The sequence below is a fragment of the Phaseolus vulgaris genome, chromosome 9 (genome assembly GCF_000499845.2).
Source record: "Phaseolus vulgaris cultivar G19833 chromosome 9, P. vulgaris v2.0, whole genome shotgun sequence".
Lineage (NCBI taxonomy): Eukaryota > Viridiplantae > Streptophyta > Magnoliopsida > Fabales > Fabaceae > Phaseolus > Phaseolus vulgaris.
In genome coordinates, this window is record NC_023751.2 from 33,293,859 (window position 1) to 33,311,616 (window position 17,758).

The 17,758-nt window shown below is 31.9% G+C and overlaps 2 protein-coding genes across 8 annotated transcripts in view; one reads left to right on the forward strand and one right to left on the reverse strand.

Annotated features, from left to right (window-relative positions):
* Window positions 1–5,348, reverse strand: part of LOC137823127 (uncharacterized) — a 44,363-nt gene extending 39,015 nt beyond the window's left edge. For 2 of the 6 annotated variants that reach the window (XM_068628263.1, XM_068628268.1), the window contains exons 1-2: window positions 4,805–5,260; window positions 526–645 (exon numbers count right to left, since the gene is read on the reverse strand). In XM_068628263.1, coding sequence (XP_068484364.1) covers window positions 526–645; window positions 4,805–4,828 — 144 coding nt within the window. In that variant the 5' untranslated portion in view covers window positions 4,829–5,260. Of the gene's footprint in view, window positions 1–525; window positions 659–1,850; window positions 1,949–2,654; window positions 2,773–4,804 lie in introns of those variants that run through there. The other 4 variants (XM_068628265.1, XM_068628264.1, XM_068628266.1 and 1 more) reach the window with 4 other exon arrangements.
* A 4,249-nt stretch (window positions 5,349–9,597) lies between these two features.
* Window positions 9,598–17,665, forward strand: LOC137820436 (INCREASED PETAL GROWTH ANISOTROPY 1-like protein 2). 2 transcript variants are annotated; one of them, XM_068624533.1, is made up of 9 exons: window positions 9,598–9,727; window positions 9,833–9,939; window positions 13,647–14,286; window positions 14,480–14,926; window positions 15,023–15,154; window positions 15,750–15,931; window positions 16,193–16,304; window positions 16,708–16,851; window positions 17,185–17,665. In XM_068624533.1, the coding sequence occupies exons 3-9, from the start codon at window positions 13,663–13,665 to the stop codon at window positions 17,296–17,298; spliced, it is 1,755 nt and encodes a 584-aa protein (XP_068480634.1). In that variant the 5' UTR covers window positions 9,598–9,727; window positions 9,833–9,939; window positions 13,647–13,662; the 3' UTR covers window positions 17,299–17,665. The 2 variants fall into 2 exon arrangements, with proteins under 2 accessions (XP_068480634.1, XP_068480633.1); XM_068624532.1 differs by lacking the exons at window positions 9,598–9,727; window positions 9,833–9,939 and having other exon boundaries at window positions 13,104–14,286.
* Window positions 17,666–17,758: the final 93 nt, after the last annotated feature.

Consider the following 17,758-nt stretch of genomic DNA (forward strand, 5'->3'; position numbering starts at 1 on the left):
TTATAACCCTTATTAACAATGAGAAGCATAATGCTGACGTGAGCTTTGAATACCTCCATCCAAATATCTCACATATTCCAAACACCACACAAAAAGAGCTTGGAGACTTGGGATACTATGGAGAAAAATACCACTGTAACCATGCACAGGTACATTAACAAATGCCAAAGAGAACATTCATTACAAACCTCATGTGATGCCCCAGTCACAGTCTGTATAACCTAATTCTTAAACTACAAAGTTTACGTGTAATTGTTTTTGTTTATGTGCATGACATGTAATACAAGTGAACATTACAGTTTTATGCGTAAGCTTAGTAGTTAAATTATAATGGTTCATAAAATTATATAGCATAGTTGAGATCTCACATCAATTGTAGATACCATCAATATTATTATAGTGCTTAAGCAATCCTCACCTTACAAGTTAGTTTTGCAAGATTGAGTTAGGCCTTAAACTCAAATTCTAAAAAGCAGTAAATTCAAGTACTCTTAGATTATCTAGACACTATAATTTCATCACTACCTTCACATTATAATGCACCAAGGTATAGTCCATGTCATATCCAATGGCACTAATTGACCTTAGATTCAGGGACTGGGAGCAAAATATTCCACGAGCTGAATTTATTGACGAAGATGGACTCTGCATGAGGACACTAAAGAACGTTAGTTTACTTTATGTACATTATAGAATGTTCAAGACACACCCAAACAGAGTAGAGTGTGAGGGTAAAAATATAGACAGTGCCAATCAGCAATAATTAATGAAGAAAATACATGAGGTCAAAGATATATAGCAGGCCAATATCATGAGCTAAAATAAAAATATTAGAAAACTTGTATCCAGTTGATTGAAAAGGAAGAAAATAAAATTTCAAATAGTACAATAACATAAATTAATTTCCTAATAAAAGTACCACTATATATAACATCCTCAAATTGGCACCCCTTTGGGAAGAAGGCTACTGTCCCATTCAGAGGTTTTAGTCTCACAATATTCTATTGTTCCAGTCAAGTCTTCCAACTTTTCTAATTAAACAACTCAAGCGATTCAATTACAAAATGGAAATAATAGATGCAGCGCAAGATTTTCAAGTGCCAAAAATCTTATCATTGGTCATTTAAAAGACCTGCTATGACATATAGTACTAAAATTGCTTAACTCGTATAATAAAAATGAAACAAAAAAAAATCATTGAATTGTGCTTTTAATCCTACGCATCGCAGTAGTCCTTTTGATGTCCAATTAAACCATTTATTATGGGACATCCAAAAATCATGTGCCATTGACCTTAAATATCAGATGTCAGACTAACAGAAGAATATCAAAGGACAAACAATATAGGCCATAAAAGAGGAACCAAATATAAAATTAATCCCATAAGTAGGGAATTTAATTTTGATATCTATCAGTATAAATATTTTTGCACTGTCAACCAATTAGAAATCATCCTAGACATGACTTTTAAAGTAATTACAAACAAAAGGAAACAATTTTCAATTATTTAGAAATACTTGATTGCACATTAGTGTAACCTTTACACAGTCCATGTACTGCAATTAAATTCTTAGTAAATTACATCAAAGTCTCAAGTTTGTGAACCATCCGAGAACACCTCCTCCGGTTTCATATTAAACTAAGCCGTGCATTTAGTTGTTTGTTTATTAAGGGTATCAGAGAAAGTTATGCAAAGGAGTATATACATTATATGAAAAATGTGACACAATTTCTAAAACTAGATAATGTGTTGTTTGCAAAGGCTTCTTAAACTGCCTAAGGGGATGTGTGTGTAATATACTCTATGTTTACTTGACTTAAAAAACATAAGTCTAGTAGGTATAACCCACCAGAATATCCAATTTTTTCAATAAATCTTCAGCTTTTCTAGTCTCTGTTCTGACCACCTGCTCAATTGGACCTTCACATACAGCATGCCCATCAATTCCTACAAGGTAAATAATGATTGTTTCAAGCATAATCAATACAATGGTGTTGGATATTTAACACAGATCAAAGCTAAATATTTGTAATTAAGATCAGTAATTTGTGGGAAGATGTTAATTATATAAAATTACGATATCCATGTTTCAAAATTTTAGGGAGGAAAAGGAAGGGGGAGGCCTGAAATTCTTCCACTCCAAATTAGACAACAAATTACATTTACCCTCCCGAATTATATCAATTTCTGAACTTACCTTGATGAGGTTTGGTTTAAGTGAAAATGTTACTTTAGTTAAATCTAGTAGAACTTAATCACGAGATATTTAGAACCAAACTTTGGTGGAATTCACGTTTTACTTGAAACAAAATTTTAGGACTGTTAACAGATTAAGAAAAACTATAGGGTTAAGAAATAGACAATAAATTTACCCTAAATTACAGAAGGGAAACAATCAAGGACTCTGGCTTCCTCCATTGTTAATGTTTTCAAGAAAAAATTACTGATTCTATATGCAATTCTTTGGTTGGCTGCCTTATCAAAATCGTCTAGATCTTTCCTTCAAATTATCTCCCCTTAGTTTAACTATAACACTCAAACAAGTGGAAATGACTGCAATATCTTCTACCTTCCTTCCTTTTCTGCTAAACAGAGAAGTTGAGCAAGAGCTATACTTTAATAAGGGAAATAGTTTCTCTTCAATTCATTTTACCTCTGAAACAAAGGAAAGAGAACTCCCCATCCTTTTCTTACTTGAACATTCAAACAAGAGAAAGTGCCTCCTTTAGTTCTCTTTCATACCCGGAAATCTCTTCCATTTCATTATGAACTGTTAAACATAGTATATATCTAGAACATCAGACAGAGAGCAGTTTATTGCAAATCATACATACCTCTTAAAGCCATTACTAAAGATCAAAACCTTCTTGAAGATTCACAACCAAGAAAGTACAATTACATATGCAAGGGAGAGGGATTTTTTCCCTTTAAATACTTGCTTTGAAGTACTTCATGGGCCTCAATAGAATGGGCTAAACAGCAAACCCAGTAACATGATTTTAATGAAACCCAAGCTTAGATAAGACACAAGACCCCTATTCAATATGACAAAGACACAAATATGGCAATTTCTATAAAACACAAGACATGATTGGTATACATTAACTAAAGATAAAAATCCTAAATCAAGAGAGGACCAACTAGTAGTACCTAAAGTAGATGTTAGAGCTAAGTATTTGGGCAAGAACTGACAGACTACCCACATAAACCCACATTGATGTGGGCCAGGTGCGAGTTGCATTTTTTAGTAAAATTTTGAATGTGAGCCTTTTATACCTGGCTCACAACCACAGTCTAGCCTGCAGATTTTGTGGGGCGAATGCAGTTTGTAAAAGTTAAAGTCAATTTAAGGTGCAAACTACGTGGGCGGAATTTTTTAAAGTGGGGATGCAGGCCTAAATGGGAGGATCAGTCCCCATATCCAACTCTAGTATGCGAAGTGTTCAACATAGATATGATACAAATAGGAACATCATTACTGTTTTAAAGCACTAATGCGTCTTTTCTCTAGACTAACTCATATGAATGGTCTTATCACATCAACAAAACATTTTGACAGAATGAGTTGGTACTTCTAGGATTAGTATATTACTTCATCTTATACAACAATTGATCCTGTTAATGAATTTCCCATGAGCTCTTGTTAAGAAATAAGATTAGAAGCATTTAGTGAAAGAGTAATGTTAGGCTATCTCCATTGCAACAGTGATCATACGAGGTCTTAATTTATATTTTATGGGTCTAAGTGTGCCATATTACTTTTAAGACCTCCTTGCAATTTTTACTCCTATAGAAGAGTCTCATAATAGTCACACTTTAATTAATGTTTTATTCAGTAGTTGATGTTTTCAAGACAAATATGACCGAAGGTCTTCAATTTTATATCATGTCAACATACTCCAATGAGTAAATCTTATAAGATCCAAGTCTTAAACTAATGACTATGACCCTGTAATGAAGATGCTCTAAGACCCACACTTGATGTTGTATTTGGTTGTTGATGTTCTCAAAACAATTTTTTTTTATTCTTATAACTCAAGATCTTAAATTCTATGTCATGTCAACATACTTTAATGTGAACCTCTTATAAGACTTAGGTCTTAAACTTATGAACATAGATATGATCCAGCAATGGAAATGCCCTTATATATCTTCCTAAAATGTTATAAAGAAAATATTAACTGAAATAATAAATGCACTTAGTTTTAGAATCATAAAAATAAGAAATGCTTACCATACAAAGCAAGTAGAGGTATGTAAGAGAATTTAGAATTCTTCTCAAACAAAATGCAGCATTAAAAGTTGGTAACATAAAAAACTTTCGTATTCAATTAATACTTTTCCTTGTTAGATTTTACCATGTTCCCACGGGGCTCATAGCATTTGCCAAATTCAAAAAGTTTCAATTAACTAAGCACAAATGTCAACAAGAAGAAAAGGGAGGCCCATATTTGGTAGCTAGTATCAACCAAAGGAAAATTGTTAGAGACAACTTCACCATCTTGTGACAAAACAAACCAAATGCATCGAAGCCAGTTTTATTCAATACATTAAAGGAGCAAAGTCAGAAAAACGGCTCAAACTTGAAAACCCCACCGCCTCTTTAGTTCAAATTTCAAAATCCTCCCTCTTCTTTCAGAAGAATCAATATGTGCAACGCAACACAACACAAACACATGTATTCACGCAACTCCAACAAACCACAAACAGAACAACACAAAACCACACCACAAAAGCACGAAACTAAAGCACACACAACCCAGAAACAACAAAACGGTAACGGAAAAAGTTACGAGCATTTACCGAAAAACGAGACGAAGAATCCATCACTGTGCAATACAGCACAAAACCTCACCACACGAACACAAAACCAAAGCACACACAAAACGGTAACAACGTAACGGAAAAAACTTGGGACCGTTCTTGAATCCTCGAGACATTCCAACTTAACGCTCAAGTTCCCATTGGTGCTCTCCCCGAGGTATCCACGTCGCAATCGCTGGACGGCGTGATGGAGAAAACGCCACCATCATTAACGTGGTCGCGTCAACGGAACAGAGACACACAGAGTATAAGCGTTTTCCCTCGCGGTTCCGCGAAGAAGCCGTAATTGAAAGTGACTCCATCCTATAGCGGCTACCTGGAGGAGGCGCGTGAAGGAGTGCGGAGAAGTTTGCGAAGGACTTCGCGCCGAACATCGCCGTCAGAGTCCGGTGGTTCTGGCGGCGGAAACGGCGAGATGAGAGGAGGAAGCGGTTGAAACGGATTTTGTGTTCCGGAAACGCTTTTTGTGTGACAGAATGGAAAAAAATAATATTTTATTTTTCTTTTTTGCCTGTTACGTGTCATTTTCTGACAATGCAGTAATTTTTAAAGTACTTTGACACAATATCGGACACACTGACGCTTGTAACATATCGTAACATATCAATAAAGTACCAATTAAAAAAATATTTATTAAATTTTTAAAACATAATTTTAAATAAAAAAAATATGTTAATTTTTAAAAAGTTAAATTTATTGTATAAATTTATTATAATTATAAAATTAATTTTTAACATGAAAAATATATTTTTATTTCAAATAAAAATTGAAACATATTTAATATATATAAATTTTTATTATCAATTAATATATTAATAATTATGCGTATCTAGTCTCTATGTGAATGTTTGTGCTATAACTGAGCACGTAATGAAAAGGGTGTTTAACTCTTTAATTTAACAATTATTTATTAGATTAGCGTAATATTGGTATTTTGGAGAGGTTTATGGTTCCTCCACCTTTATTTTGCAAATAAAGTATTATATTCTATTCTCCTTTCAACTCTAAAATGCAATTTGTGTGTTTCTGAATCTTGTGTGCCAATTTCAACTCTTATCTTATCATGTGTCTTGTTGAGTGTCAGAGTTTCAAAGATGTCCATAGATGATATCTATTTTCACTTGTGTTGTCTTTGCTCTTATAAGAAACGGGAAGTTGGATACCCACTCTATTAAATATATGTTTCTAGACTATTCAAAAAGGAGAAAGAATATCGTTTGGATGTTTTAAGCTAAGATTTAATAAATGTATTATCAACAAGGACATACTCTTCAATAAAATTAAGATGACGATCTTTATTCTTGCATTTTGTTTTTCAACCCATCAGATATAGGGGTGACAAAATGGGGCGGACCGTTGAAAAAAACGCAGGGTGGATTGCTTATTTTAACCCGTTGGCCTGCTTAGGCCCGTCCCGCATAACCCGCAGTCCGTACAGGTCAAGTGTGGGGCGGAACGGGTTGACCCGCATAATTTTAAAATATATATATATATATATATTTTTTAAACTTCCATATTTTCTTCATGTAACCTTATATTTTACATTCCGAAATTTTTAATAACATCTTACTATACATGTTTCATGAAAATAATATTATGAAACCATTTACCTAATGCATCTAAATAAAAAAAAATCAAAAATTTTATTTAAAAAATTATTTTTTTAATAAATAATTCTTAGGCGGGCTGACAAGAAAAATCAGCTTACATATTCTATGCGGACATGCGAACCGTCATTGTCACCCCTAATTATATATATGAATTAGACAAAATTAATCTTGATAGGTTATAAGAAACCAAGTGCAGCATTTCTTTTACTATCGTTTTTGTTGTTAACAAGCGAATGTGAGTATGATGACGATTTTGATAATTTTAGTGTGTCCTTAGTTAATATAGTGATGGACGATCATCTTCATTAAAGTCATCATTCTTCTTAATTAAGAAAAAAAAAGTTTAATTTAGAAGAATTCATAAATAATATCTGCCTTAATTTAATTTTTTATAAAATGTAAATAATAAAATAGTATTTTCAAAGTATTTTTTAACCAACTTTAAAATATGAATAATTAATAATATTAATAGTTAATAATAGTAATAATTAATAATATTAATAATTAATAATGTCAGTAATTAATAATATTAATAACTAATCATATTGATAATATTAATAACTAATAATATTAATAATATTAATAATTAATAATATTATTAATTATTAATATTACGTCCTTAGTAAACATAATGATGTGGATATCCTTATTAAAGTCATTATTTTTATTAATTAAGAGACTTAGAAGAATTCATAAATTATATCTACCTTATATAAAATATAAATAATAAAATATTATTTTCGGACTCTGTATTTTTTAACTAACTTTAGAATAGGAATAATTAATAATATTAATAATTAATAATATTAATAGTTAATAATAGTAATAATATTAATAATTAATAATATTAGTAATTAATAATATTAGTAATTAATAATATTAGTAATTAATAATATTAGTAATTAATAATGTTAATAATATTAATAATTATTAATATTAATAAAAGAACTTGTCTTTACTGGTTTGAGTTTTTTTAATCACTCAATAGACTTGGTTTAGAGACTTGGTTTCGAGTCTTTTAGATTGTTTATAACTTTAAAAATATTATGATTACATATATAATAATTATGAATAATAATAATGATAAAAACAGGTATAATATATTGATACACTAAGGCAAATTGTATCACATAGACACATAAAAAAAGTCTTTGAAGAAGTTTGTTCAATCAAATTAATATTTTTTTCATTTTGAAATATAAATTTTATATTTCAAATTATCCTTTCGAAAATAAAAAATTAGGATGTAAAATTAATCCACTTTTCTAATTTTGATAAAAATGCATTTGAATTACTTTTTGACACTACCTTTTATTTATACACTACTTTTAATAAAATAATATATCCGTAACAAATGTCAATTATTGAAATTTAATATTTATATTCTCGAACTGCAATTCCAAATCTCACACATTCTGAAACTATACAAACAGATCCAAAATTTTATTTTCAGGATACGAAACAAATGTGCTTATGAATTATAAAAGCACAGACATAAACCTATATAAATAAACTTTAACATTTTATGTCCTAAATGTGAAACATATATTTCCAGAGTCATAATTTCAGAATATAAATAGACTTTCAAAAATTTATCTGAATATACTAATACAAATATACTTCTTAAAGTTTAAAAATCAAAAGCCAACTTTTTTTATATAATTTTTTAATTTAAATTTTCTAACAGAGAAAAAGAAATCTGAGACATTGGAGGTAATTTTGGAATAGGAAAATAATGATAAGTGTTTAAAAAGATGGTTTGTATATTTTTTTTTTCAAACTGAGCTTAGTATATGTGTTTTTTTTTCTTGCCTTTGTTGTATCTAATTTAGTTTTTTGATATTAATATGCTTAAATATTTTATAATAGAACTTTAATTTTTTTTTAATCACTGTAAGAAAACGATTCAGTTTAAATAGGTGTTAGTGTCATTCAAGAACCTTACATCATTTTTTAAATCTTATAAGTGCCAATCAACTCATGGTAAAATCTGAAGAATTCAGATAGCTAATTCGTATAAGAAATTTGACGTTATTTCTAAAAAAGAAAAATAGAACTTATGATGAATCTTTCTCACTATATAATCACTATATAACGTTACTTTATCACATATCAACTTTCAAATTTACACTTAAACTCCTAAAATTAAATGGTTTGGTTAATATCTAAAAAAAACCTTTACACTTAAATTCCTAAAATTAGATGGTTTGGTTAATATCCATAAAGATGATTAGTGGCACTAAACCAAATCATACTTGAATAACGAATTTTCACAACATAGACTATTTTCATAACTTTAAGTTATTTTGTTAAACATTAACCCATTGATTTTTGTATAGATCGATAAAATTTTGTATTTCACATTACTCGTATTCTTTAGATTCTTCAATATTAGCACCTAATAAATCTTGATTGTGAATTTTTAATCCTACTAAATATATCTATAAAAAAAATACTACGTTCAAGTAACTATTTAATATTCGGTAATTGAGGATAATAAATATTATTAAATATATATATTAGCCTGATCAACATATTTATAGAAATGTGTTATATATTCTCGTGGTGATGGACCTAAATTAGTAACGATATCAAAGTTAATCATTGTATTAGTCTGACATCAAGTATAAAATCTCTGATATGTTGATATGTTGTTTAAGTGAGTTCTACTCTACATGTTCGAGATGTTGTTGGCAATACCTAGAACAGCTCAGTCAGCCTATGTAGTTAATGTTGTATTAAGATTATATTACAATCTCAATAATGACTTTAAGTCAAAAGTGTGAGTTATATATTGAGTTGGAAAGAAAGAGAAAAGTTGGAGAAATGAAAAGGAAGTTTGGTTAAGATAGTAATAAAATGAATGTGACTAAGACATGGTGCTGTCTCCCATCTTAAGATAGTTTTAATTAAACCCACTTGAAATGGGATGAAGTTTGTGTTCACACCTCTTTAGATATGCAACAGACATGAAATGTTAGGCACGTGAATTCAGGTGCAAAATTGCGAAAGACAAGCCACTGATCGAACAAATATAATGACATTTCTTAAGTCACAACCGCAGTAACAAATGGCACTTCTGTGATGTGAAGTCACAACTAACCGCAGGCAAAGTTAGAACATTTTCTTGTGTATTATTTCAAGTATTCCTTCAAAGGGAATCACCCACTCAACCCCCCAACACTCCTTCTCTCACATTGCCTTTCTCTCCATCTTATATTTGCTACTTTTCACATTGCCAAAGACTAGTTCAACCTCACATTGGTTGGAGTTCAATGCAGAAAGCTTCAAGGTGCCCTTTTACCTTTTTTTCCCATCTGGGTATGTTTGTATCAGTCTTGTTACTCAGCATATCAAGTTCAGCTTTAATCCATAAATATATCATTTGCATGGTCAGATGTTGATATCAAAGGAGTTTTAGTTGGAAGAAGTTGCTAAATGATTAAAGGGGAGTTCATGTTCAAAACTGCATTCTGTCTCTGAAATATAAATTCAGGAAAACAGGTACTTTGCTCTGTTATTTATTTATTTGTTTATGATTCACAATAACTAGTTTGAAGTCTTTAATTAATTACACTCACTTTCTCTGAAGTATAAGCATATATGTGTACTCTTTATTGTGTACGATGCAATTCTGACCTTTTTGATCAAACACTGAAAACTGCAGGCTCAAATTCTCTTATATCTGTGTTCTCTATTTAGTTTTAACAAGGAAAACATATTTTCTCTTCACACCAATCAACGAAGTTCCTAAAAGTTGAGATTATAAGAAAAGCATTTTGAAACTATGGAACCAACAAACCAAAGAGTAACAAGCATTTGTACAGAGCATGCAGAATATTCACTATGAAGTTAATACAGTATAATTTATTTTCTGCACTCCTATATATACTTTGATTCAGCGACACAAGTAGCATTTTGTTTTTTCAGAGAACTATTCTCAAATTGCACAAATAAAAAGAGTAAAGCTATATAAATAAACAAAGAAATTCATATAATTAATTTTAAATCTTTTGTACAAAACATATTGCAAAACTATAATGAAATAGTAGTTTTTTACTATAATAATGGCATCATGAATACCCATATTTATCAACTTCAAAAAAATAATTGAGAGAAACGCCTGATCATAATTTATAATTACTCTGATAGTTTTTTAAATAATTTGAATATTTAAAACTAAAAAAAATGGTTCTTTTTGTTAATTAATAACTAGTAAAAATAACTTATTTTAAACAATAAAAATAGTTTTATTAATAACAGGCAATATTGCGGATCCTAGCCACGAGTACCAACAGTATTTGTAAGTGTGAATATTTCTATGAACATAACATTTTTATTATTATTATCAACATAAATTGCATACAAACATCATTGGTAGCAAAAATTATGAGTTTATCATATTATTTTTTTCATTCCTACTCTGTCAATTCAATAAAAGATAACTTCGTGATGATATCAGAACACATTGAAGAGAACTATTTATATAAATTTTGTTTGCTTAGTTTTAAAAAGAATGTGGTTTTGAGATTTTATTCAGATATTGATTTATTGCAAAGGAATTCTCATTTAAGATACACTTGACATTATTTTGTGTTTTGATCTTGTGCATAGATCACATAAGCCTGCTTTCAACCATAGGTAGCATCTAATGTAATACTTGTAGGGACTGCAAATCCTACCTACACCATTCTCTCTCTCATGCACTTCAATGATGTAATGCTTCAATGATGTAATGCTGCTGATGTAGTTGATTCAGGTTTCACATGTCACCTTTTTCACAAATTAAGTGTTTGATGAGAACATTTTTATGATCAGAAGAACATCCTTGCATTCACATGAGACTTTGAATTTTTATGTCAGCAATCCCCATCTGCTAAAATATTGAACAAATTCACATCTATGAGACACTCTTCCAGTAAGATAACTGCATGGTTACATTCAACAATGTTTTTAGTTTGAGTTGAGGAAATGCAACAATATTAGTCCATCAGTTCATTCCTTCTAAATTTTACTTGGTTGGTCCCACTAAGATTTTATTAAACTTTAACTTTTCAAGATGGGATAGTAATAATTTTCCTTTTGCTTTATTATGTTAAGGATAAATGAAGAATTTGATATGCTGTGTTGAAAGAATAAAGGATAAATGAACACCTGAAGCCAAAGTCTATAAAGGTCTAAAACACATATAGGTTCGTCCATATATTCTTGATGAATCTTTCTTGCAGAAAGTGAAAAGGAACTTACTACATATTTTTTATTGCTTTTGGGGCATCAAGTAAAGAATTGATGGCTAAAGCTCATGATACCCCCACCCACACTTTTTGTCTTTTAGTTCAATAGTTTATGGGATTGTTGGGTTTGAGACTTGGAGTTTTGAACCTATATATTACATGACTTAGATTTTTCTGTCTGATGCATTCATTGCCTTCTAATATTAACATTGGTGCTAAGAGAAATAAAAAGAAAATGTAAACATCTTTTAACTTTCACTAAAAATATTATTTGTATCTAAATTAGTTTTTATTATTAACAAATAGTTTCTAAATTGATATTTAACTAACTACCAAGATTTTTAGTTCCTTTGCTTTCGATATAATGATTTTGTAGTAAGGTTTTATTACCTTTTAGTTCCTTTGTAATGATATTTTTTTCTCAACCCCTGGTCCCTAATCCAATGACTTTGTAATTATCCGTGGAAGACAAGGTAAAGAGTGACCTGTATGAGTTTGATTTTGACATTTAAGGCAGAGGAATCCATATCCTTAAAACATTGTTTCCATGCTTGCAAGTGACACTTTGTTCCCTTCAGCCAAAATCAAAGCATTGTTTACACTCATGGTTAAAGGGAAAAAAGGGTTTTAGTTTAGTGCTTAAGTTGTTAAGTCAATTGGAAACGCATTATTGATCGATGAACCAATGAGACTGCTAAAACTTGTAATTCAAGCCACAATGAAAGAGAATATGCCACCAAACATCAAGTGTGCTCTTTTCTAAGTTCTACCAACTTCAGAAAACTCGACAACCAAATCTAGTTAGAATACATTTCTATGTTGGCCTTACAAAAATAAATAACACCCAACAACTAGTAATTTCACCTTTGAAGACACGACTCTCTCTATGTAATGTGTTTTATGGGAATAGGATTTAATGTGCAAGAGTACTATTGTACTTTACTAAATAATGACCAAGTTTCATGTCTTTAACTGCTTTGGAACATTGAATTAAGGATGCTGACACTGTCTCTTATAGTACACGACAAAGTCTACTACGGAATCACACCGTGGCATTTTGCACTAAAAACAGTAACTCTCTTTTGGGACCAAGATGGTTTATTTATTTTGAAAATAACGGTTTAGTCCTTTTATAACAAAATCGTCATCAACACATGCATGTGATAGTCTGTGTATAGTTAGTAATACATGTTTTAGTTTACAACGTGTACATGGGATCTTAAATTTGTTTTAGCAATGGAAAAATATTTGTATTCAATTTTAAAACAAACGGGTTCATAATGTATCAGATAATCTATTAGTAATCTGATATTTGATCAAGTTTATATTGTGATATAGGAGCATTGTTGCAGATATAGGTAAGTTCCTATTGAGGAAAACTAGTCCTAGGCATTCAAGCAGCATATATTCCATCTAAAGTGGAACAACTAGGACAAGATTCTGCCTAGTGAAAGACAAAGAATCAATGGAATTTCTGACCCTTTTTCTATTAGAATCTAATCGTACCTTAAGAGTCATAGTGTCCTCACCCTTTAGATGTGGGTCACTTTCTTTTATGGTGGCCAAGTTAAGCACCAAGTTTTTGAGCTTTTCCATTCCATGTCAAACAAGTGTTTGAGCTACTCTACTCACTTCATTGCAATGTGCAATTTAATTGAGAATAAGAAAGAATAAAGAATCATCAAAGCTCTTTATTACACACAAATTGTCTTGAGTCAAAGAATTGGTGTAACTGTTCATGGCCATACTATAACTGATTGTGTTATGTCTCATCTTCCACACACAAAGGTGTTGCATAAATCCTCTGTCTTTTCTAGGTGGCATGTTCCTGCTTCAACCACCACCTGTATTATTGACATTCAGAAAAACACCACCATTCCACTGACACAGAGAACTATTCGGTTTTTTTTATTTATTTCTCTTTTGTTCTTTTTCTTCTGTCATTCTTTGAGTTATCTCCCTCTTTTGAGACAACAGTTTCAGAACAAGAGCCATGAAACAAGGGTCACCAGCATCATCACCACCACCACCATCACCACCACAACCACCACCAACAACAAAAAATGTGATCAGGCTTCAGAGCAGTTTAACTCCATCAAGGTTAAGACTTCCTTCCAAGTACAGAGAGCCTCCAAGGACTCCACCAGAGGTTGTCAATGGGGTGGTGTCAACTCCAACAAGGAGAGCCAAGTCTGTTACTCCAGAGTTGAAGCACGCTTCCAGGATCAAAAGGGGTCTAGTGCTGAACAAGGCCAAACCCAATGAAGAGGTTGTGGGAACCCACAGGGGTAGGGAAGCTGTAGAGCCTAAGGCCGTGCCTCGTTTCATGAGGCCTCATGCTGTGGAACAGTTTGCTAGTCCAAGGAGTGCGGTTGGGGATTTTGCTATGAAGAGGGATAAGGAGGAACCTGATGGGAAGAGTAAGAAGGAATTGATGGAGAAGCTTGAGGTGAGTGAGAGTTTGATTAGGAATCTGCAGTCTGAAGTGCTGGCTTTGAAGGCTGAGTTGGAAAAAGTTAAGGGCTTGAATGTGGAGCTGGAATCTCACAACAGAAAACTCACTAAGGATATTGCTGCTGCTGAATCAAAGGTGATGTCTTTGGGTGGAAGTGAAAAGGTGAGAGTTCAAATGTTAATGGGTTTGTTATTTGTTATCATATGCTTATGGGAAAAAATAATTGGACTTTTAGAATGTATCCTGCTTCTTTTCTTCCATTGTCTTTTCTCTTTTTACTGTTCATATTTTCTAGTATGGTTAGCCCATCACATATCTGTTGCTGCCTTGAAAATGATTCTGGATTTTATTTTAGATGAAGGAGCCAATTGGTGAACATCAGAGCCCCAAATTTAAACACATTCAGAAACTCATTGCTGACAAATTAGAAAGGTCCAGAGTGAAAAAGGAAGCCCTTACTGATGGATGCTTTGTTAAAGCATCAACTTCAGCACCAACAGCAATTCCTACCATTCCTGAAGCTACAACTATAAGGATAGGAAGAAAGCCTGCACTAAAAGCATGTCTGCCACCGCCTCCACCACCCCCACCACCGATGCCACCGTCAATCCCTTCTAGGCCTGTAGCAAAAGTGAGTAACACCCAAAGGGCCCCTGCATTTGTGAAATTATTTCACTCATTAAAGAATCAAGAAGAAATGAAAAACACAACAGGACCGGTTAAACAGCAGAAGCCAGATGCTGTGAATGTACATAGCAGCATTGTTGGAGAAATTCAAAACCGTTCTGCTCATCTCTTAGCAGTAAGCATTGTGTTTTCAAATTGAACTGGTGGCTATACATTTGCTGTCATTTTCAAAATTAAATATACACCATTAGTGACTGATTATGCTTTCCAGATAAGGGCAGACATTGAAACAAAAGGAGATTTTATCAATGACCTTATAAAAAAGGTGGTAGAAGCGGCCTACATGGACATTGAAGATGTCTTAAATTTTGTTAATTGGCTTGATGGTGAACTCTCATCATTGGTGAGTGTCTAGAAAAATTATTAATCTCTTGGACCAATTATTCTGTACTAGTTAGGCAGCTAATTTGTGTTAATTCATTGTCAATTTTTCATTCAAGACCATGACACATCAAATGTATAGTTTCCATTTTGATATGAGACATAGTTTTATTCCTTTATAAATTTATTGTAGTTTAAAATTGGTGTGAAAAAGGGTGTATATCTTGTTTCTAAAATATGAAAAATTTACTGCTGTTGATTGAAAGTTTATCATTAGTTACTTCAGAATGAAAACTACAAATTCTTGCTGATTTTTCATTTAATGCCATACACCCCTTCTGATATTACCTCTATCATACTGTCCTTCTGGTTTTGTTGGAATATTTTGTTTAAGCCTGGTAGATAAGGAAAGCTGGTTAAGTGAACACCACGAGCTACTTGATTTTGTAGTTTGACAACATACATCTAATGATTTTTTTAAGTAAATGAGATGAGACGGATCACCCCAAACAGTATATGTTTTATGGTGATATTGCTATCAAGTAATACAAAACTGAAACTGAAAGGATGCTAAGTTGCTGTTGGTTTCTTATTGCTACATATTCTGTTTTCTACAGGCAGATGAGCGTGCAGTCTTGAAGCATTTTAATTGGCCTGAGAGGAAAGCTGATGCCATGCGTGAAGCTGCAGTTGAGTATCGTGACCTTAAATTGTTAGAACAAGAGATTTTCTCTTTCAAGGATGATCCTGAAATTCCATGTGGAGCTTCCTTGAGAAAGATGGCCACACTATTAGACAAGTAAGAAAGTAAATCTATATCACATATTTAAGTACTAATTTTAAAGAGTTTAATGGTTATGCACAGCACAGATAATGTAAACAGTTTTACATCGTGAACTAATAAAATATCACTGGTCATACAACTTTTGAAGTAGATAACATAAAAGTTAACAAACATACCATATATGATAATTTGTACTGAGATGATGGTGTAAAATTTATACTATGAGTGCATAGTCTATTTCCTCGGTTTTAAATATGCCAGGTTTCATTGTGATAGGTCTGAGTGCAGCATACAGAGACTAATCAAGTTGAGAAATTCTGTAATGCGTTCATATCAAGATTACAAAATTCCAACTGCTTGGATGCTTGACTCAGGAATCACGGCAAAGGTATCATTTGTATGATTTCTTTGTGAATGTGATGACAACAATAACGACACTTAGTAAACCTTGTCTTTCTAATAAGAACTGGAAGTTAAGGTTTAATGACATTGGCAATTCTTGAAATTAGTTTGCATGAATAGATATAATACTTAACCATGAATTGAGTTGTGTTGTGTGAGCCATAGGACTCTCCGCCATGTGTTGCTTTACTTTCAGTGTTTCTTTAACTCAATGAAAATGAAATGAAACAACACAACTAACTGAATGAAGAACATGCTTCAGTTTAGGATTTATTAATCCAAGTCTCTTGTAATTAATTGGTTACTGAATACTACTAACATACATTTTGTATCTTAATTTTTCAATGTAAAACTTGATTGGATGAATAATAAATATGCCATTTATGCAGATTAAGCAGGCTTCTATGACTCTGGTCAAGATGTACATGAAAAGAGTGACAATGGAGCTTGGATCTGCTAAGAATTCAGACAGACAGTCTAGTCAAGAATCCCTTCTGCTTCAGGGCATGCATTTTGCATATAGAGCTCATCAGGTATTTCTCAATGTCTGCAAATCTCTGCACACCATATATGATTATAGAAACATCATATATAGTTACTAGGAATATCTACTATAGCAATTGTTCCATCACAAGACCTAAGAAAAGCAAGTATACTATAGTTGCCAAGCATATAACCCAATAAGGTGATGTAATTAGCTTAAACAATTAAGTGGATCATCCTAACCCATTCTAATTTCCATATGAAAGGACCATCAACCCTTTCTTTTATAAAAAAGCAAAAAACTTATTTGCAGCCACAATAGGAAATATTACCATTTTCATCATTTATGAGGCTGATTCACTTATTTTGGTATGTTTTTCTAGTTTGCTGGAGGTTTGGATGCAGAAACTCTTTGTGCTTTTGAAGAGATAAGGCAACATGTACCAGGACACTTAGCAGGGTCTCGAGAACTTTTGGCTGGCATAGCATCATCGTGAGAGGCCATTGTATTTTATGCTTTCTTTTCCTTATCCCCAATGTTCAACACTATTGACGACCATTCAGAAGAAATAAGAATATACATGCAGAGATTTTGAAGAAAGAACTTTCCATAGGGTGCTTGAGCAAGTTTAGTAGCTAAGTTTGTAACAATTGGACTGTTACAAACTAGCTGGTTCCTCGTCTTGTTCTATGGATAAAATCTTCACAGTCATTGAGCTTAAACAGTTTTTGAGAAAAAAAAAAAAGGATATGCTTGCTATATGCACTTACAATGTAAAGTACTTTTCATGATTATCCAGACTCAGATTACCACGTATGATAAGTTTGTTAACTTTGATAATAACCAACAAAACTGATTTTAATCGATTGATGATATAGATCTTTTACATATTGAGCACATATATATTCATTAAACATAATTTCTTGTTGGAAAACTACATCGATTAAAGATAAAAA

What these genes read in the sequence shown, in the direction of transcription:
- LOC137820436 (XM_068624533.1), top strand. Translation starts at nt 13,663, where the DNA reads ATGAAACAAGGGTCACCAGCATCATCACCACCACCACCATCACCACCA. An exon ending in ATGGTGAACTCTCATCATTG is followed by an intron (nt 15,155 to 15,749) that starts GTGAGTGTCTAG and finishes TGTTTTCTACAG; the next exon opens with GCAGATGAGCGTGCAGTCTT. An exon ending in ATGGCCACACTATTAGACAA is followed by an intron (nt 15,932 to 16,192) that starts GTAAGAAAGTAA and finishes TCATTGTGATAG; the next exon opens with GTCTGAGTGCAGCATACAGA.